The 21041-nt window shown below is 36.2% G+C and overlaps 3 protein-coding genes across 11 annotated transcripts in view; 1 reads left to right on the top strand and 2 right to left on the bottom strand.

Annotated features, from left to right (window-relative positions):
- Positions 1–48: 48 nt before the first annotated feature.
- LOC107035614 (tubulin-folding cofactor B) lies at positions 49–3262 on the bottom strand. Its single transcript, XM_015253108.2, has 6 exons — positions 3001–3262; positions 1590–1733; positions 1404–1491; positions 673–864; positions 333–405; positions 49–248 (listed from the first exon to the last, which is right to left on the bottom strand). The coding sequence occupies exons 1-6, from the start codon at positions 3118–3120 to the stop codon at positions 131–133; spliced, it is 735 nt and encodes a 244-aa protein (XP_015108594.1). The 5' UTR covers positions 3121–3262; the 3' UTR covers positions 49–130.
- Positions 3247–4688, top strand: LOC107035615 (protein C19orf12 homolog). Its single transcript, XM_015253109.2, has 2 exons — positions 3247–3553; positions 4255–4688. The coding sequence occupies exons 1-2, from the start codon at positions 3388–3390 to the stop codon at positions 4512–4514; spliced, it is 426 nt and encodes a 141-aa protein (XP_015108595.1). The 5' UTR covers positions 3247–3387; the 3' UTR covers positions 4515–4688.
- An 89-nt stretch (positions 4689–4777) lies between these two features.
- LOC107035612 (nuclear receptor coactivator 2) overlaps positions 4778–21041 on the bottom strand; it is a 40762-nt gene continuing 24498 nt past the window's right edge. For 2 of the 9 annotated variants that reach the window (XM_015253098.1, XM_015253100.1), the window contains 16 exons: positions 19625–19741; positions 19364–19541; positions 18651–19024; positions 17639–17868; positions 16009–17086; positions 15047–15493; positions 14529–14732; positions 14078–14437; positions 13089–13430; positions 12890–13002; positions 12371–12497; positions 12006–12285; positions 10874–11170; positions 9040–9210; positions 8183–8259; positions 4778–7387 (listed from right to left, as the gene is read on the bottom strand). In XM_015253098.1, coding sequence (XP_015108584.1) covers positions 7319–7387; positions 8183–8259; positions 9040–9210; positions 10874–11170; positions 12006–12285; positions 12371–12497; positions 12890–13002; positions 13089–13430; positions 14078–14437; positions 14529–14732; positions 15047–15493; positions 16009–17086; positions 17639–17868; positions 18651–19024; positions 19364–19541; positions 19625–19741 — 4464 coding nt within the window. In that variant the 3' untranslated portion in view covers positions 4778–7318. The remainder of the gene's footprint in view (positions 7388–8182; positions 8260–9039; positions 9211–10873; positions 11171–12005; positions 12286–12370; positions 12498–12889; positions 13003–13088; positions 13431–14077; positions 14438–14528; positions 14733–15046; positions 15494–16008; positions 17087–17638; positions 17869–18650; positions 19025–19363; positions 19542–19624; positions 19742–21041) is intronic. The other 7 variants (XM_015253099.1, XM_015253103.1, XM_015253104.1 and 4 more) reach the window with 7 other exon arrangements.

The raw sequence follows: 21041 nt of genomic DNA, 5'->3' as shown, positions 1-21041 counted from the left end.
ATTGAGGGCATGAAATAAAGAACAAAAACTAAATCCTGAAGCGTTAAATATTATTTATGAACAGTTGTTCGTAGTACAATTCGATATAAAAAATGAAAGTGTTACAATTTGGGAATACATTTCGTGGGATTTATAACTCCTCGTCGAGATCGTAATTCTCCTCTGGAAAATCACCTGCTTTGACGGCGGCGGGCTTCACGAAGCCACCGTACTTGGGAGGGCACTCGAAGTATCTTTTTCCACTCACGCTATTTGAGTTAAAAAAATTGAATTAGAGATAAGTGTAAGGATAATCAAGGGATAAAAATATGAACAGGAGATCTGACACTTACGATCCATCATTTTTTCCCAGTGGCTCGTCGTATTTGACTCCTACCCACCAGCCCTCTTTGAAATCAGTTTTACCTGAGAAAATTGGGAATGTAAAAAAATGTAAACCTTTATTCAACGTTTTTTTTTCATTTATTATATATTTTTTTATTCATTCTATTTATTTGAGTGGCCTAATTATATTTTCAGTTCACATTCTTCGAGGAACTTGTCAATGGATTTGATAACTATTAACTATTGGATTCAGACTGCAAGCGATGTTTCACATGATTAGGAAATACCAATTCTTCTTCTAAATAATCGTTTTTCTCGTATTTTATCATCTTGAAAACCATTACTCACCGACATACATAATAGTTGCTCGTCGTTTCGGAAATGAAGGCACAGAAACTTCGCACCTATCACCCACATTGAGGGTCTGAGCCAGTGCCTCCTCCGCAGCCTCCTCAAGTTTCTTCTCCTCCTCCCTCTTTTTCAGCTCTTCTTCATTGTACTTTCCCAGTTTATTCTTCGCAAGGAATGCCTTGACAGTATCTTTGAATAAAAAAACGTGTCAACTGGAGGTCTTGAACATGGAATAATTGCAAAGTACATTTTTATTTCTATTTTATTAATTTTATTTTAGTTTATTAATTTTGATTTTGATTTTTATGTTTATTTTTTATGCGAATATCGGCATAATCATAAATTTCGATTAACGTTGAATTTTGAATAAGTCAATTATTGATATTACTCACCAGTTATTTAATTATTAAATTAATCATCAATGTAAATATTCAAATTGCGAACTATTTTACCAATTAATAATTCGGTTCGGAAGATTGACGATTATTTGGCAAACCAAAAAATACTTTTATGACATTTAGATTTTTTTATATTTACTCAATAGTTAATTGAGAATTCCATATTGTTAATTATATAGTTAATAGTCAATTGAAAAATTTAAATTATCGATTATTATATTATTTCTCCAAATCTCAATGAAAATAAGCAAATCTTAGTTATTGTAAGGTACAACTTCTCATAATATCACTAAATTAATGATCGATGCCGATCTGTGATTGAGAGTTCACCTGGACGTTTCGAATATTCCTCCTCGGATATCTCGAATTTCTCCACCTTCGAGAGGTCTTCTTCTGGACGAATGAATGTGTCAGTAACCTAGGACCATAATTGACAGAATTAATGAGGAATTGTAAAAAAATTTAGGGTAATTCGCGGTATAATGCAACTGAATAAATAAATAGTGATAAAAATACATGGACTCTCATGCCATCATCAATGGGATAAGATCCCAGGAGGCGAGTTCCATCATCGAGACTGCAAACCAACTGATTATTCTTGTCGAAGACCTCCAGAGTCATCGTGGCTCGATTGCCACCTGTCAGAAGCTCCAACTTTCCCTGAAAATAATTCAGTGCCTTCAATGCCTCCAATAAGAAGTCAATCTTACGAACGAATATATTGAGAATTCAACATTTTCTCTCAAACATAACAGGAAACCAATAAAAAAAAATTGGGAAAATAAATTCCCTGAAGCAATAAACTCACTAAATTCAGTTAACTCTGGGTCAACTCTGGGTTTGATTTATCAGGGAAATTATTACAGGGGAGGGCAGGGTAAAGTGGACACTTTAGACTGTTTAAAAATTATTCATAACTCAGAAACAAATTAATCAATCGAGCTCAGTTTAGGCTCATCACAAAGGGGTAGAAATGTTCTCATTAACATTTAAAAAAGTCAATAGAGTCCATTTAACCCCAGCCTCCCCTAATTGATAATTTATTGACATAGGGGAGGGTGGGGTAACCTGGACACTTTAGACTGTTTAAAAATTATTCATAACTCAGAAACAAATTAATCAATTGAGCTCAGTTTAGGCTCATCACAACGGGAAAGAAATGTTCTCATTAACATTTAGAAAAAGTCAATAGAGTCCATTTAACCCCAGCCTCCCCTAATTGATAATTTATTGACATAGGGGAGGGTGGGGTAAACTGGACACTTTAGACTGTTTAAAAATTATTCATAACTCAGAAACAAATTTATCAATCGAGCTCAGTTTAGGCTCATCACAACGGGAAAGAAATGTTCTCATTAACATTTAAAAAAAGTCAATAGAGTCCATTTAACCCCAGCCTCCCCTAATTGATAATTTATTGACATAGGGGAGGGTGGGGTAAACTGGACACTTTAGACTGTTTAAAAATTATTCATAACTCAGAAACAAATTAATCAATCGAGCTCAGTTTAGGCTCATCACAAAGGGAAAGAAATGTTCTCATTAACATTTAAAGAACGTCAATAGAGTTCATTTTACCCCAGCCTCCCCTAATTGATAATTTATTGACATAGGGGAGGGTGGGGTAAACTGGACACTTTAGACTGTTTAAAAATTATTCATAACTCAGAAACAAATTAATCAATTGAGCTCAGTTTAGGCTCATCACAACGGGAAAGAAATGTTCTCATTAACATTTAGAAAAAGTCAATAGAGTCCATTTAACCCCAGCCTCCCCTAATTGATAATTTATTGACATAGGGGAGGGTGGGGTAAACTGGACACTTTAGACTTTAAAAATTATTCATAACTCAGAAACAAATTAATCAATCGAGCTCAGTTTAGGCTCGTCACGAGGGGACAGAATTGTTCCTCTTCGTAACTTTACCTTAAAATCGCCTATGGTAATTCCCTTCTGAAACCTCCTCTCGACGCAGCACGATTGCTGTCCGGAGTTTGAAATCGTCAAATTAACGAAATCCGACGTAATCACAGTGTATTCAGCCATCGTGTCAATGCCAATGCCAACAGAATCGAATTTTGACGACTGTTTAACACGTCTGGTTGTTTGAAAAGACAACGATCTCCAGCCACGAACCAAAACGAGCCAAACTGCTCATCAGCTGACTGTCCATTGTTCGTCAATATTCCGCGGGGGAGCTGCTGCGGTTTGTTATCCAAAACATCGCATCTGTCATCTGTTTTAACCTGTCAATCTGCTCCGAGCGGAGTTTCTCCGCAGTTGGGGGACGAATACCGTGATATATCATCTGGAATGGCCTTGAGCGAGAACGCAGAGGAACTTCTTCGTGTCGTTTGTGACATTGGAGAGATAAAGTCCATGAGGATTGCGATCGAGAGCAGCGTCAAGTCGGGGATTATTGTTGGTACAGTGACCACAATCTGCGGGTTGTTGATGGGGCCGTGGGGATTGGCCTTTGGTAATTATGTTGTTTGTTGTGACGAAGATCCATTCGATACTTGAATTCAGTACCGAAGTCGTAAAACGATTTGAGTCAGTTTCGATTATTGGCCAGTTTTCAATGAATATCTCGGAATCTAAGGGAGATGGCAAAATTTTCGTTGGAACCTTTTTTGTAGAGCCGATTGAGAGCTACAACAAATGTCATTACGATAATTTCGCTATCTCCCTTAGATTCGGAAATATTCCTCAAAAACTGAAATGGGAGGGGAGTCGACTTAAACCATTTTACCACTTCTGAATTTAATTGTAATTAAATTTAAGTATTGATATTATTGCTTACATCGGTTCTGGAGCGATCCCTTTGGACGAGAAGCGTAGGTTTTTAATTAGGATATTTCTAAGAAAATATTAATCATAATTTTTTAACGAAAATCAGGAGATTGGATTCCAATAATTGTTGCAATTGCTTAAACTGTGATATTGTGATATCATTATTCATTATGCATTATTGACATAAAGAATATAATTTATTGGAGTGTTACTGGAAGTATTTTCCTGTGGCTCGTCCACATGTAAAACTGTAATAGTAGATCAAGAGAATACAGTATTCTATTCTATTCTGTCCCTGTGAAAGAAATGTTTCAATAAATTTTTCAATTTTTCTGTACTTGGCACTGCCCAGCATTCAGAGGTTTCTTAGGATTATTTGTTCTCCAGGTGGCACGGTAGCTGGTGCTACAACAGCTTACAGGATGAACGGAAAATTCCGATCGGTTCCAGACGTTCTCCTCAACGAGCTGAGCAAAGTCCAAAAAGTTCGTCTCGCAATGGCAGTGAAGAGTCTACTTACCCAGCAGAATATTCTAACAGTCGCTGACTTTGCCCTGAAAGTTGCTACGTACGACAGTGTCATCGGTCTGGTTATTCCAATTGTGAAATCCTTTCTGGAGACAGATGTGAGGGCAACTGTCATGTGATTGATGTGTAATTTCTGCGCTTCAAGAGGATGAGAGGAAAGGGACCTCCATATCTGTTTTGTATTGCACAGACGACTGTTTTTAGAGTGCTCGTAAAGACGATAGTTCTCCTTTTATTGTAAAATTGTACCATGCAGGATAATGTAAATAAATGATTTATTACAGCTCCTTTTTACCTGAATAATTTAATTTATTCAATGAAACCCTAATGATAAACTTTGAACAGGACTCAAAGGATGAAATAAACGATAATACACAAAATATAAGTATTACGTTTATATTTATAAAATTATTCATCATTAGAAAGCACATATGATCTATTTATATGACGTATTTTGTTTTGTATTTTTTTCCCATCTTTTAAATTCACTTTATACACACACGCAGACACATGCATGCAGTTTGTCCGTAAATATATAATAATATATACTTTTAGACATACAATTATTTATTTTTCTTTCAATTTTTCATTTCAATGAAAATAATGGAAAAGAAAAAAAAACGAGAACACAGAAAATATACATGTATGCTCGCGTATGTAAAAAACAGAGTACATCTCACTCATGTGTGACTTCCAAAGAGTGCTATAACATATTCTTCAATTTCATCATTTTATCTTTCTTTCTAAATCCCATTTATTCTCTTTCCAAATTGAATAAATTGTGCTGACAAAAGGGTAATTCCTAATTATCGTGTAACTTTCATTTAATTCATTTCTCCTTATATCAAATAATAAAACGTAATTAACATTTATTACAACCATTAATACGCACCAATAAAAAATAATCAATAAAAAACGAAAGGGGCGGGGGAGGGCGGGGGAAGGGGGACGGGGCAAAATACCATATAACGATAACAAGAATTAGCTGGTTGTCGAATTACGAATTATTGTAATTAGATTTACGGTCAATTGTTGTACAGATTTTTCGAATTTTTCATGCTCATTTCACGAGACATTTGGTAAAGCGATGATTCTGCCTGCAGCTTATTGCTTTCATTATTTTCCCTCTGTCGCTCGTCATTTAATTTTTTCTCATTACATTTTTTTTTAATCATTCTAATTCGTGAATTGTGTAATTTAAAGCTACGTTTAATTGCCGCCAAACTCTATGGAAAAATAGGACACTTGTGTGAGATTTGTTTTTTTTTTCATCAATATAATTTGTTATTTTTTTGTTTTCTCATTTTTCATTAAGTATGCATGGATTTATACGCGCATACAGGTGAGTATATACAAATATATATTTATATAAATAAATTACATAAATATATATCGTATACGCGATTAAATTTTCATCTTTATTTATATATAACAACTGACAAATGTTCTCTTATTTAATTCAGTGTGCATACGAGTACCCCAAAGAGCGATATTTCTTTTATCATTTTTTGTTTTTTTTTCTTTCTTCACCAGGCTATGCAAAATAGAAGATCGATTTCGTTATAATTATCGTAATTATGTATTATTTATCGTTAATTTTAAATCGCTACATTTTTGTTTTTACGTACAGACACGAGGGCGCTTGCACACGCACACATGCATTATTATATACATTAAATGCATACACGAATACACTCAGGTATTTTCATTTTCAAATGTAAACCTGTATGCCAATATATATTTTTATATATTTATATTTGTAGAGGTACCCTTAAAATTGAATTGAAATTACCCTTTTATTACGTAATAACACGTTCATTTGTTGCTTAACATTTTCGCATTACCGTCGAAAATACTAATATCGTTTTTTTTTCATTAAAATGGTAATAATATAATTCATTATATTAATTAATGATGAGAATAAACTGATATAATAGTAGTCAAAATTTTTTTCTTTCTCTTACGAATAATTTACATTTCTATGTATAATTGCAACAATAATAATGACCAATGATTAATAATTAATAATGTCAAATTGTAATAGTAATAAAATAATAAAATAATAGTTTTTATAATAATCATATTAACAACAACAACTATCATTTTTTTTTCTCTCTTTCTCTCATTTTCCCCTTAATCCCCTTTCTTCATTCTTTGTCACAATTTGGTTTGCAGATTTCTTACAATCACAAATATATTATATAGATAATATTCTCATATAATAGGTAAAATGTTGTTAAATTAAGCGGTAAACGCGGATAGGGGGTATCATCTTTCACTATTTTCATTCGTTTTAATTTAGTTAATTTTCTTCCTCATTTCCTTCATCTGTTGATTTTCATCAATCGAATTTCATTATAATAAAACCTATAAATAATCCTATGTGTTTAACAGCCAGTGGTATAGTAATGTATACCGGTGAGGTACCTACGTAGTTTTATTCATTAAAAATTTTTTTTCTTCCCTTTTGTTGACCAAAGTGTACCGTACCGAACTAGTGTACGCGTAGATTAGTTTCTTCAATCAGCTGTCATTTTTCGGTAAAATCTACGGGAGAAAAAAAATGCAATTGCTATCAGGCGACTTGATAATTAAATTTCACGAGACATAATCATCATTAGAAGAAAATCATTAACCGTTCATTTGTGATTGCGGAAGTGAGTGTCAAGTATTCGACATGTCTTTTCGTTTTATTGATTTTTCGATAACGATACGACCACGACGTACGACTGGCTGGTATTGGGTATTTGGTGAGACATCTGCTTATGTTTTTTAAAACCATTATTACATATAATACAACATTACTTGCTGTTATTACGTATAGAATGTTTACAGACGCTGGGGTGAGGCGAAGAATTCTCCCACTTGTTCATCATTTTAACGTGATCTTAACATATATTACATACATCTTATAACTTTGCAGTCACTCTGACAGGAGTTTCTGCAGGAGTGACGATTTCGGATCACCTCGTACTACTTCCTCCATAGTATTCTGAAAAAAATGACGAAATTTCACGTGAATAAAGGATCCCCTCAATCGCCCATTCGTCATTACAGACTTGATATTATTCACTAATCATGAATTTTCATGTTTCTCATCTCTTAAAGTCACAAGAAAAATATATTCCGTTTCAACGAATTTCTGACGTATGCATGCGCAATCTTTATGCTCAAAATAAATAAGTAGGAAACAGAATATCAAGCGTAAATAAAAATTATTGCTACACTGTGAAAAAGCATTACTACCTAAATTCAATAAAAAAAAAAGAAAACTAAAAAATAAACATCACTCGACAGTAACAGTGTACGTGGTAATTTTTAATGGATCAACTGTTTATTTGACTTCATAATCTTGTTTTCAAGCTCTTGAATACCCACAACCGTGAGGCAGTAGAATTACAGTAAACAATAACTGAATATTATCTAATTGTGATAGGCATGACAGAGTCGAGAAGGTATTAATTATGGAGAAGACGAGATAAAAGGATAACGAATGATCTTCTGTAAAGTATTCTGTGGGCAAATTTTTTCAATAATGATCCTCGTAGTAATCCTCGCATGCAGTAGAAAGCCAAAAAAACAACTATCGTAAAATAATCATAGTCCTAGAGTCACGCTTACAATTAAAAATGGTAACTAATCAATGTATCGTGCACAACAAAGTTCCTTTCAGATGTTTTAATTCATTTCTTTGAAGCCAAGCGAAGAGGGTAGAACAGAGCATTACAAAAAGAAATACATTATAATTTTTTACGAAAAAATAATGTAATTGTCGGAGGGATCTTACCCTGGAGGAGGAGGGGGCGCTTCCGGCACTCCCAATGGCCCAGCTCTTGGCAGGGCCATCGCTAACCACAGCCTCACCTAGGTAGGACATTGTAACAATACATGTTACCACAATCGTTTTTTAAAATGCTAATTTGAGTTTAATTTTAACTGCAGTTTCTTTAAAACTGACGACATACTTGATGATCACGTGAATTGATTGCTGGTAATCATAGGCGATTTAACTGATGGCTATGAAGTACAAACACGAGACTAACGCAATAATGGACATGAAGATAAATACATCGTAAATGTTGGAATTAGCGTTGCAAACGGTATTGATTGGCTTTTTTTATTCATTCGTCGATTATTGTCCGATGAAAGCCCGTTTTATTCGCTTTAATGCGCTCTCTGCGCTCGGAGTTATTGATTAATAATCTCGTAATACTTTTTCACAGCATATTTTTGAGAAGATAATTGGAAAAAATCGTGATGTATGTACACTCATGGATAATTGACTTTGCAACGTGTCACTGAACGTATTTAGATTGCGTGGATCAGGGGGAGAGGGGGAGGGGGCTAGAGTTGCAAGTGATGAGTGAGATATTTTCATCTTTAATCTATTCGTGCAACAGCTAATTATTAATAAATGAGTGGAGGGCATGGTGATATCGATCAAGTTTGGTCTCTATGGTGAACACAGCTAGGGTTTATTTATTTCTCAAGGTCATAATGCATTGTGGAACAATATGCTAGACAAGGCCAAGGGTGATACACTTGTTATGTGAGAGATTCTCATGAGTTATCGACTTATCTTATCCTTATGGATAATTTTTATTTGAGATTTTTTGGGGATTTGGGGTGATGGAGGTGACTTACCTGCTGGTGACATCTCGAAGGATAAACCAAGGGCCTCGAGATCGTCCTGCGACACTTGGCCTATCAGATTATTCTGCATATTACTTGGTACCCTTTGCTGTGTTCGAGCTCCCACCACTGCTCGCAATTCCTGTCTGACGAATTCAGACGTCATCCCACCGCTGTTGGTTCCTAATCACAGAATTAAGCGTTTATTAGGCTGTGTGAAGTCATTTATTTTCAGTGATCATCGAGACCTCCAAAATTATAAAGGGAAATGCGAAGTCCCTGATTGAAACGCCAGAAAATTTACCGAATTCACAGACTAAAAACATTTAAGTTTGCATCAAATTGACTTGAAGATTTTTACAAAATTTGTCTTTTCATCTTTTCAACATTTTCCCCCACATCTTGATGCGCGGTAGAAAGAGAAAAAATGCTTTACTTCTTTTCTTATACATAAAATTTTTGGAAATATTCGTGAACTGAAACTGAATTAATAAATTATCAAATTTTTCAAGGTCTTTTTCTAAATTAAAATTTTATTGAAACCCCCTGACTATTCGATTCCAGTGCATTCCAAAACAACACACTGTCAAATGCGCCAGGCGTTGTCAGTTGAAATTCTCCCGTTTTCAGTAAAAAAATTCCCCAGACATTTTCATGCTAAATAACACGTGTTCTTCTCCCGTTAGATATTGATTTCTGGCTGTCACATTTGTACACATAAATGTTATATTTATCGTGAACAAGAACATTGATGATGATGGTGATGAGGACGACAACAAACAGCACATTTAGTGATGTAACATTTGCTTTATTCTTACATTAGTATTTATATAGAAAAATTACTCATCAATTTACTCTTCTTGAATAAGAGGACACCACTGGTGTATGAATTTGATTAATTGTCCTTGTGCATTGTGCATTATTTACTGGTATTATGAATAAATAAGCTGAGTGCAATTTTTAAAGCCAATGTAAACGATATCTGTAGTTTCCTCTTATGCAATTTGTAAATTAAAAAAAAAATGCAAAGAAAACAACAATAGTCAGTGCCATTGTCCCAGACATGGACATGAGCGAGAGAGGGAGAATGCGGAGATGAATGCAATAGGTAAAACAAAAAGCTGAAAGATTAAACCTCAGTGGGACAGTTTACTCACGTCCATGACTCGGACACAACGATTGATTTACAAAATACAAAAAACACATTTCTTTCCTCTTTTATTCTCCTGTTTTCACTTTCTTTGCAACAATAAATTGTATGAATATCAGTACAATATAATATGGGGAAGATTGAACAGAGAGAACAATTCATCGAATGTGGAGAGACAGATGTAATGTACATTGTTATTTACAAAAAGAATGAATTAACATTATCACAGTAGCGAATTAGTTATAAAATGACGCCATGAGAATTTTTGATAATTCACGTGGAAGCTTCATGCAAACGATTCACAAATAAAATAAATATTTTTAGGAGAGAGTGGGTACGTCCATTTCATGGGGAATAATTTTTCTTTGTTCATTAAAAATATAAAACCCACTTCTCTCCTATTTCGATTAAAAAATTTGCCAATGTGTGGTGATGAATATGATACATTCAATGATTATGTACAAAGGATGACAAAATTTTCGTCGATTTAATCCCAAGCCATTGCTCATTGTGGAGAAAACAGTGGAGCATTGTGTTATTATCAATATCTTGATGTGCTCCCTGAGGATAAAATTGACCCCGTGCACTTGCTCATTAATTCCTCCAGCAAGTAATGTAACCCAATGATTGTTATTATTAATCACAGATGATACTCAGTGATTGTCACATGACATTAATCCGGGTCACATGACTTACCACCCATTTGATGACTCGCTGGATTACTTGATGACATTGACCTGCTGTCCTCGGGACCTGATGAATAAACAGGCACACTACCCTGATCGTAGCAGAACTGGCTGTTCTGTACATCTGGGGTATTAACATTACTACCAGAATTTCGATAAATCATGGACGAGTGTTGTTGGTTGAAGTGCTGATTGTTTGGTACATTGTGGCTGGGGGTTTGTGGACAACCAGCACGTTGGTGACTAGGTGATAGCAGCGACTGTTGGTCCTTCACACTACTGTAGTGACGGGGTGAGCCCACCCCACCTGAAACAATTTTCAAAATTCTACCTCTATACTGATTTTTTTTGTGGATTTTGGGAGATTCTAGGGGTCAATTCAGTTTCATCGTGAATTTATAGAGTTTTATAGAGTTAACATTTGATGGGTCGATTTCAGTTTAAGATCCATTAATTTTTTGAAGAATAATTAGAATTTTGCAAAAATCTACTTAAGTTTGACAAAAAAAATGAATTAATTCATTTTGGATTTCAAGTGATTTCAACTATAAAAATCCCTTCTAAAATAATGTGTTCTTCAGTTTTAGAAATGTTTATTCAGTTCCCTCACTTCGCTCGTGAACCCTTTTCATATTAATAATTTCGTAATTGACGAGAGAGCATTTGATACCCCACATACCATCCGCGAATGTAATCAATAATACTTCCCACCATTGTGATGAATATAGACCAGTTGATTGCGATATTCACGAATTTGAGGTGTCAACAAAGCAAGAATTGCCGAATTTTTTATACAGAATAGAGAAAAATTATGAAACCGCAGTATTGAACCACTGGAATCTCCCCAATCGGGTAAAAACCTCATTCAACTGCCAAATTAACGGACATTAAACGCCACCAGTTCTAATTACACTGAAAAATATCTGACATGCAGTGGAAACAATAGATTAATGAAATTATCTTTAATCCATACTTACCTTCACATGGATTTTCATATTGTTAATTAATCACTTTGAAGCCGTTATTATTCATTACCATCATCACACAAATATTTACAAATTAAGTGTTGCCTGTGCTTAAGTAACTTCTTCACAAGTGTAATGTGCAGTGTCCCAGGATAATTAGAAATTGTGATATAATACCTGGCAACTGTGTGGTGGCTGTTGGCGTTGATGTGGCTCGTTGAAGTCGATATTGGCCCGTTGGATTGCCACCAGACTGATTCTGCACAGGTGGAAATTGACTGGCAGTTGGGGAGGCAGGGGGTGGAAATGCCTCGGCAGGATACGGAGATTGTCGTGCTGGAACAGCTGTACCAGGTGATGGCATCGATCTCTGCTGCTGGAGTTGCTGATTCGCTGGCTGTTGCTGGGCACGTGTCTGACTGACGTTGAACATTCGTGGACTATTTCCATAGTTTCCCTGACAAGAAAAAAATCCAGACATTGCAACAACGCGATTTCTGACGTTCCTCATAGGGAATTGAACTATTCTTTTGAATTTTTACCTGCGAAACTCTGGGTGACAGAGGCTGGGGATGGGAGAACGACAGCATTCCGGCTGGAGAATGGGGTGACAGTCGAGACGGGGCGGAGACTTGTTGTCCACTGTTGAAACTGTTATTAACAACAGGACTGAAAAAAAATCGTGTCATCGTTTTTTTATTCTAATTGGTTTTTAGGGCCTGGTAAAGCTAAATTAATTAATAGCATCGTGAAATGACAATTAGATAAATTTATGTTGTGACTCATCAATTATGCGAAATTTTTTATACTGTTGTCAGAGGATTAAAAAGATTGAATATTAATCTTAATGTTAATAAAATTGAATTGTTAATTCAATAATATTGTATAGTAATTTTTTTCTCTCACTAATTAATGTTGTTCTTACGAAAACGAGCCAGAATAATAAAAATATCATAATTCGTTAAAATGCAGAAATAATTTTCTGATGGCAACAAGATTTGTCATAATAACCAAAGTGAATAATAATGTCATCAATCAATAATTTCATAAATTCTCCTCACTGTTGTGTTATCGTTGCAGGATGAGAGTAAGAATGCTGAAGGCGATGAGTAGCAGATAATTGGACGGAGCCTCCATACCCAGGTGACATTTGAGAATCCGATACACTGGATCGCTGTAATCAGAAGCAATCAACATGAGCTCAATCTTTTCCCCCCGATAAAACGAATTAATTATCTGCAGTCAGAGGGATCAACTCACCTGTAACGAGACATTTGGTGCCACAGTGTTATTGAGAAGGCTATCGATATTGTGTATGCCAGCAGCTATTTGGTCGGGTGCTGTAGCATTAGAGGGTATCAGCAATTGTTGCTGTTGCTGCTGCTGCAGCAATCGTTGCTTCAACTGCTGCTGGTGGATTAATTTACTACGTTGCTGTTGATGCAACAATTGTTGCTGCTGCTGCTGTGCCTGCTGCTGAGGTGTGAACGGTGTTGTTGTCTGCCTTATGCCCGTCTGGTTGGCAAACCTTGGACGTTGCTGCTGGTACATCGGGGGTGCTTGGTACTGATGGGCTGTTGTAACGGACATTGCACTGCCCAACTGGAATTGAAATTATTTTTACGTATTTTTTTTGAATCATTGGAAGGGATTAAGGGGACACTACTGTGAGGTTTAAGAGTCGTGAGCTATTGGAATGAGATTTCTCGTACTTTGAAGACCTTAAAACGAATAATTAGGGCAATAAAATTAATTGTTTATTGCTCGTTTGCTTCGCAGATGCTTAAAATGCTAAAAATAGTCCAGGGCTTCCAATTTTTGAGGTAGAGATTTTTTTTTTAATATGTACAATAACAATTACGAATTAGTACTTTTAAATTGCAATTTTTTAATTAAAAATTGCACCATTCATATGAAACACCTCGAAAAACGTTTTTGATAGAATTGACAATATATTTTTAATATTTTCAGGATAATTTTTCTGCCTATTTTACATGAATCGCGCAAATTTTTAAATTAAACAAAAGAAAATTAGCTGTGTAGGAGTCGAATTTCAACAAAATATTGTTCAAAAATATTGAAATGTTGGCAAATAAATAACAAATTAATGTTTTCGGACTAATAATTCGTTTTTAGACACAACCGCTCTTCAATGTGTGATAAATCTCTCCAACAACCCGCGACTTTCAAAACTCACAGTAGTCTCCTCTTAAAATCAACAGAATAAAATAATAAAATGGTTTTAGTACATTTCGTACCGCTGTCGAGTATGCTGGAGGCGTCGAGGACATCGTCAACGTGGAAGACGTGGCATTAGCTTTCTCATTCTCATATCCCATTAGAAATTTTTGAATAGTGTCGATCGCCTCCTTGTCCACACTCTGGAGATTATTCTGGGGTATTTCAATAGCATTCAACATATTCTGAGATATCGTTGATTCGTTTATTGGAATTGGCTTTCCTTCTGGGTCGAGATTTATGACTAGATCCAAAATGTCGTCGGGGGTCCGATCATTTGTCTGATTGTTCCAGGTATTTGACGCATCGTTACCAGTGAAATCTCCACTACTGGCGAATTCAGAATCCATTTGACCCATCTGAGGTCTCTCCTGAGGGTGAGAAATTAAACAAATACGTGAAGATGAAGATGTTTAATTAATTTTTGGGGATTTGGAGGGGGTTTAGTCGAAAATTACTCACGTGACTTAGCATGTGACTGAGGTAGATACTGGTTGATTGGCGAGGTAGTTGTCTCGATGGATTTTGAAGGGGAGTACGGGCCGAGGTAGCAATCGTAGTTGTTGCTGTACTTCCGATTGATTGGGGCATACCACTGGCTGTCCACGGCTGTTGCTGGGGATGCTGTTGTTGCTTTAACCGATCGCTAACTTGTGGCAATTTATCCTGAATGACACGAAAAAATGACACAACATTCAATTATTTTCTTCGAGGTGCAATTCAGGGGCGAAAGGATAAAGTCGACTCGGTTATTAGCTGAGTTTTTGAGGTACATCTCCGAATCTAAGGGAGATACCGAAATTTTTGTAATGACCTTTTTTGTAGAGCGAATTGAGGGCCATAAAAAAGGTCATGACAACAATTTCACCATCTCCCTCAGATTTCGAGATATTCACTGAAAACTGAACATTAGTCAAAATCGACTGAATTATTCATTTGTGTTATTTGTATTTTTGATATTTTTCGCTTTTTGCTTTTACCTGTGGAGTTGCCGATATCACAGATGCAGGGATTAGTGGGATAGTGGCTGGCTGGGAGGGTTGCTTAGCCAACAAGGAAGCTAGCATTTTATTTTTCTCCCACAACCTGCTCGGCGAATTATTCGAGGCAGTGGTGCTCCCCGACGACGACACCTGGTGGGAATTGTCCATAGTACGTTTTGTTGCCACATTTATATCACCATCTTCGTTCGGCCTCTTCTGGCCAATTTGGCTGGGTCCATGGTGTCCATGGTCGACGGATTTGGATGACGACGAGGTAGCCGATTGAAAGCCGAGACTTCGGAGGAGGGAGTCACTCTCTCTGTTGGAGTCTTGCATTTTTCGTTCTTCGTCGGGGTTTTTCAGGAGTTGCTGGAGGAGCTCGGTCTGCTGCTTCTTCAGACCAGCACGAGTGTCGTCGTCCTCGTCACTTTTCTCGTTCAATAGCTTCAGGGGAAGAGGACAAATTATTTTATCAATCAATCATTTTCAAACGTCAATTATGTCGATTAAATTGCGTGAAAAGAGTAAAAAAAAATCATGAATATTCAGCGTCATTAAAATATATTTTGCACAGAATTATTATTTTTTCAGCATTCTTTATTCATAAATAAATAATTGAAATTATTTAAACTTACGGAAATCTTATTTTTTTACGTATGAAATCGATTTCTAGTAAAATTCGGAATATAAATAAATTTGTTAAAATTTCGAACAAATGATTTCTCTCGTGGAAAATCGATTGTCTATAAATTATCGTATTTTTTAAATTATTTTATCAATCTTCCGCCAAAATTGAACTTTATAATTTTTTCAGATTTTTAAAATGTTTCAAATGTTCGATATCGAGATTCAAATTCAGACGTGCAAAGTTTAAATAATTCCATTGGAACCCATTTTGGGTCTCAAATGAAAGCACAAAGTACTTGGATATCCTGAATAAACTCGATAGTTTGTTTTACCTGCAGCAGCATGTGATTCCCAAGTGTAGATTTGGAGAGCTCAGCAATGGGTTTCGACTGAACACTCGGACTGGACCTCAATTTAACTGGATTCTCACAAGGATACTCCTCGTCATCCTGCTGATTGAGTAGTGTCTTCAATATCCTATTGTTCTGATTCTGCATCTCCGTTTCACTGTTAGCCATGTCCTGTGTCTCCTCACTACTCGCACTAACTCCCTTAGTCAACAAGTTCCTAAGCCTACCAGAGTCACCACTCCCTAAACTACTGTTATCAACAGTGGTGATTAAATTAGTCGTTGGTATAGTAGCCGGTGTAACAGCTGAACTCGTCATCGTTGTCAATGTCGATTGTGTCGATGCTGTTGTCGATGATGACGTACCAGACGTCACGCTAATCGTTGTACAACTTGTTATTGGTGGTGTTGATGGTGCTGACAATGACGCTGTACCAGACTGTCCTGATGCATTTGATGTACCACCAACGGTATCCTTACCATTGATAACACCACCAATAAGTGATGATGATTCCTGTAGTGGACTGAATGGGAAGGTATTACTGAAGGTATGTGCACCCATCATTGATGATGGACTGTATGCCTGGAGTGGACTACAGTGTGATACTGCAACAGCTGAGCTTGATGTGTACGTTGATTGTGGGCTTGGTGATGTTGGATTTGGCTGGGAGGGCGGTCGTGAATTTGATGGCACTGTATTTCTTGATTCAGGCCTATCAGCACAACTGCTACTGTCCAAATTCCATGGGGAATTTTCAAATATATCAAACTCCAAATCATCGTTACTTGTGAATTGATGAAATGGATTTGTCGTACTCGAATTTTGGGTAATAAGGGAATTATCACTCATGAATTGTCCACTCGTATTACTCATTGTACGACCGCTTATACCACTCACTTGACCGTTCACATGTACCACGGACATTAGCGGGCCACCAACGTTATTGTTATTATTACCGTTATTATTAATACTATTATTCGCACTATTGTTACTAGAGTGTCCTGAGCACACTTTGCTGTTGGAAAGCTGACCACCCTCGTTTGACGCTAAATCATTGTCCCTGGGAAATACGGTGGACAGAAAAAAAAAATATTGACACTTTGACATTATTTTCCTTTTTTTCTCTTCGGCTATTACTAGGATACTTAATCAAACACTACTGACTACTGACTTATTTATCATTTAGTTGAGTTAATAACCATGTAACCAGTTATTCAAGTATCTGTATTACTCATTATGCTTTGAAATTGTTAAATAGGGTGTCGTTGAATGGCTAATACAATTGTAAATAAATAAAATTGAGGAGGTAAAATAAGATCAAACAATGTGGTAAATTGTGTGTTTGTAAGTTTAACTGTAAACAATATATACAAAGATAAACTTAAATTGTCAAGAGTGGCCAGATCTCCAACACCGAAGAAATAATATAAAATAAAGCAGTGCTGTCTGATGAACGGGTTCAGTGGTATCATGTTGTAATATAAATTCTTAAGGTTTTCTTGTTTTCGTTTCAATAAAGTGTTGATAAGCGGTTAAGTATAATGGTTAGACCGGCAATACTGAGGTCGTTGTTATTAATATTATGATTGTAAATAATAAATATTTATCTTACCCAATTACTGAATTGGTGGACATGATGAAGTCTGCATCATGGCCGTTCAGCGCATTAGCTTTGAATATTTTGGACTTTGTTTGAACATTCACGAAGGTATCTGCATTGATTCGCAATCGATATATCGAGCTTGTTCCTTCGCCAATCTGTATCGTCTCCTTTAAATGAGCAGTTACTTTACTGAGATCATGCGGATGACACAAGTCCTGGATGGTAGTTCCAATCAGGTCCTAGATAATGAAATTATCATCTCAATTAGAAGCATTGCATTGTGAAAATAGTGTGGGTGTGCCAAGCAAAGTTAAGAATCCTTGATCGCAGAAATAAAAAGAAAATTCATGTTGATTTACGGTATATAGGGGCGCAATACACAGAATTCTAAGTACCCACAACTTGTACGCTAAACATGTTGTTGAGTGATTTATTGAATGAGGGACAGCATTTTTTTATCGACCACTTTTCTAATTATTAACACGAGAATACTCTGGACATGTCCAGGTTTTTGCTGCTCATGGTCGTATGATTGAATTATTATCCCCATAGCTGATAATTAATCAAGTATCAATTGGGTGTTGATTGAATTTCTCGAGGCATTTCGGATGTTTGATCATACGACCCTCAGGATGTTTGCCTCATCATCTTCACGCTTGATGGATGCCCAACGAAAAAGATCGGGGAACAGACATTCTCACCCTTGATCGCGGTCAACCGTGAACAGCAATAAAAAGACACTCGTCTATCACGTACAACCGAAGATACTCAAACTCGATGGAGCTGATACTAGCCGAGCATTCGACAGCGATAAATTCAGTTCAGAGGTTTAAGAGCCGAACAATCACATGTACAAATGTTTTTCAATTGCCAAAGATTTCGTACATTTTTTAAAAATGGTTTAACATCCCCAGATTCTCCCAGAGTTAATCTGTTGCTAATTTCAGCTTCATTCAAACTTGGTAAATTCATATCAATCACTCTCACTCTGACCAGCATCAGAATGAGATACATCTTTTACCTTGTTTATGTACTGAGAATAAGAAGACGATAGCCAACTCGTATCGAGAGCTAATACCCTCCCCGTTGTATCCAATTTAACGGTAAATTGTTGTACAGTTGTTGTACTTATTGGCTTCTCACTACTCGGTAGTCTACGTGCTACACACAGTATACATGGACCAATGTCAGATGATTCTGATGATACATCACCACTCTCCAAATGATCATCGGCATTAGGAAGTAAAGCAGCGGATACATGCATTGTTTCGTATTTGAATACACGCTGCTGCTTCTCTTCCATAGTCTCGTCTTTATCATCGGGTGGCTTCACCAAAAAACGACAGTTGAACATACGATTTCTCACTAGCGGCTGAGGGTCGACGTTCGGCAACCCTATTTATGACATAAAAAGATAGGAGAAAGAGAGAAATGAATAAGTAGATCGAAGGAGAGGGTTCAATCCCGGGAGAGAACTTGATTTATTCAGAGGGAGAGATTCTTCTGGGGATAGCTTAATGCGACAGTCTCTGCGGTAGATTCGGCTTTTGGTGAACAACAGTTTTGGGATTCTTTCAGGAGACAGTCAGTGATGTCTATCCACCAGACAATACTAATTGCCAGTGATAATTGCACATTAATGAGTTTAGTGAGTTCATTTCTGTGCAATCAATCGATGCAGGGACTGTCTCATTTGGATATCCTCGACAAGAATCTTACAGTTTGGATACTGACCCAATGGAATAGGTAACATGTTTGGCATAAAAGACTGATGATCGCCATGGTGAATATAATTATAAATAATTTTCCCGAATACATCGTCCTTGGTATAATTCAGATAGTCTTGGATATTATCCGTAACGTATTCCACTCTACCCTCCGTATTTACGACGAAAAGAAAACCATCCAATGCCTATGAAAAATTAACACTTTGTTATCTACAATTTACTGGGTCTTGTATACTGTGCAAGGGTCAAGGGTTTTTCTTAATTTTACCTCAAGTAAAACGGGTCCAACTTGGTCGATACGCAGATAACCCGGGTCTGAGGAGGAGACTTCTCCTTGTTGTACATCATGACTATTCGTACCCTGTTGTTGCCTTATGTGCCGAATCTATGGAGATAAATAAACGAGAGTCACACACACTGCACTTTGATTAGGCCAAGTTAATTTGTTTGAGAGTGATTAATTAATGTCACGAATTGATGGAAAACTATTTGTTAGAAATATTGAAGTTGTCTATTAAATTGAAAATATGAAAAAAATTGGAAATATTCAGCGGCAGTTTTGGGAATAAATAATGGCAATTGGTTAAACTTTTGGAAATCTTGTTTCTATGGATAAAATTAATTTCGATTGACTTCTGATTAATTAAAATTTTTAAAGATCTTGAAAATAGGACTTTGCAGGCGAGATTTGTTGTTTTTTTCCGCCGGATTTACGGAGGTGGAGAAAGGAGGGTAGCACAGGTTTTAATTCGGCGAGGGCGATTTTATTATTTGGAAGCGATTAATTAATGGCACGAATTGATGAGAAACTTGTTGTTAGAAATGTTGAAATTCAGCGGCATTTTTGTGAATAAATAATGGCGATTGGTTAAGCTTTTGGAAATCTTATTTCTTTGGATAAAATTAATTTCTGATTAATTAACATTTTTTAAGATCTGGAAAATACGACTTTGAAGGCGAAATTTGTTGTTTTTTTCCGCCGGATTTACGGAAGTGGAGAAAGAAGAGTAACGTATGTTTTATTTCGGCGAGGGCGATTTAATTATTTGAGTGTGATTAATTAATGTCACGAAGTGATGAAAAACACGTGATTAGGAGTATCGAAACTGTCTATTAAATTGCGTGAAAAGAATTCGAAAAAGTCAGGAATATCCAGCGACATTCTTCTGAATAAATAATAGAAATTGTTTAAACTTTCGGAGATCGTATTAAAAAGTCTAACAATTTTGAAAGAAGAGATTTCAAGTTGAAAATTCGTATTGAAATGAAGAAAGAATTTCCCCTCATGGCTTGAAATGAAATGACTCCAACGAAAAATATGGCCAAAGTCTTGGATATTCTTAAGAGCGAAAATGAGTTCAGTTGCCGAATATTAACCACCCACTGTTTGAATGAAGGCTCGATGAAACGCAAAAGATTCTTCGCTACAGGTCATGCGCTAATCGATTGAAAATTCGGCCCATCTGTGGTATACCTCAACAATCGATTTTTGAGGCAGTTTTCTTCGCAATAAAACCCCAGTCAAAGCATTCAGGCGAGTCAACTCAACTTGCGGGCGACTTTACGACAAATAAATTCGTAAATTATTGCAAAATCCCTCACATTTTTTCCCCAGATATTTATCAAAATCGCATTATATCTCCAGTGACGAGATCGGCCAGTGACGTCTTCGCTTCCTAAAAAAA

The sequence above is a fragment of the Diachasma alloeum genome, unplaced genomic scaffold, assembly GCF_001412515.2.
Source record: "Diachasma alloeum isolate Michigan unplaced genomic scaffold, Dall2.0 Dall_scaffold_00199, whole genome shotgun sequence".
In the NCBI taxonomy this organism is placed as follows: Eukaryota; Metazoa; Arthropoda; class Insecta; order Hymenoptera; family Braconidae; genus Diachasma; species Diachasma alloeum.
Note: the sequence above shows the minus strand (reverse complement) of the source record. Positions and strands in the feature narration are given on the sequence as shown.

Coding starts and splice junctions, on each gene's coding strand:
- LOC107035614 (XM_015253108.2), bottom strand. CDS start 3,120: ATGGCTGAATACACTGTGATTACGTCGGATTTCGTTAATTTGACGATT. Junction 1,734..3,000: donor TTACCATAGGCGATTTTAAG/GTAAAGTTACGA, acceptor AATTATTTTCAG/GGAAAGTTGGAGCTTCTGAC. Junction 1,492..1,589: donor ATGATGGCATGAGAGTCCAT/GTATTTTTATCA, acceptor TTATGGTCCTAG/GTTACTGACACATTCATTCG.
- LOC107035615 (XM_015253109.2), top strand. CDS start 3,388: ATGGCCTTGAGCGAGAACGCAGAGGAACTTCTTCGTGTCGTTTGTGAC. Junction 3,554..4,254: donor GCCGTGGGGATTGGCCTTTG/GTAATTATGTTG, acceptor TTTGTTCTCCAG/GTGGCACGGTAGCTGGTGCT.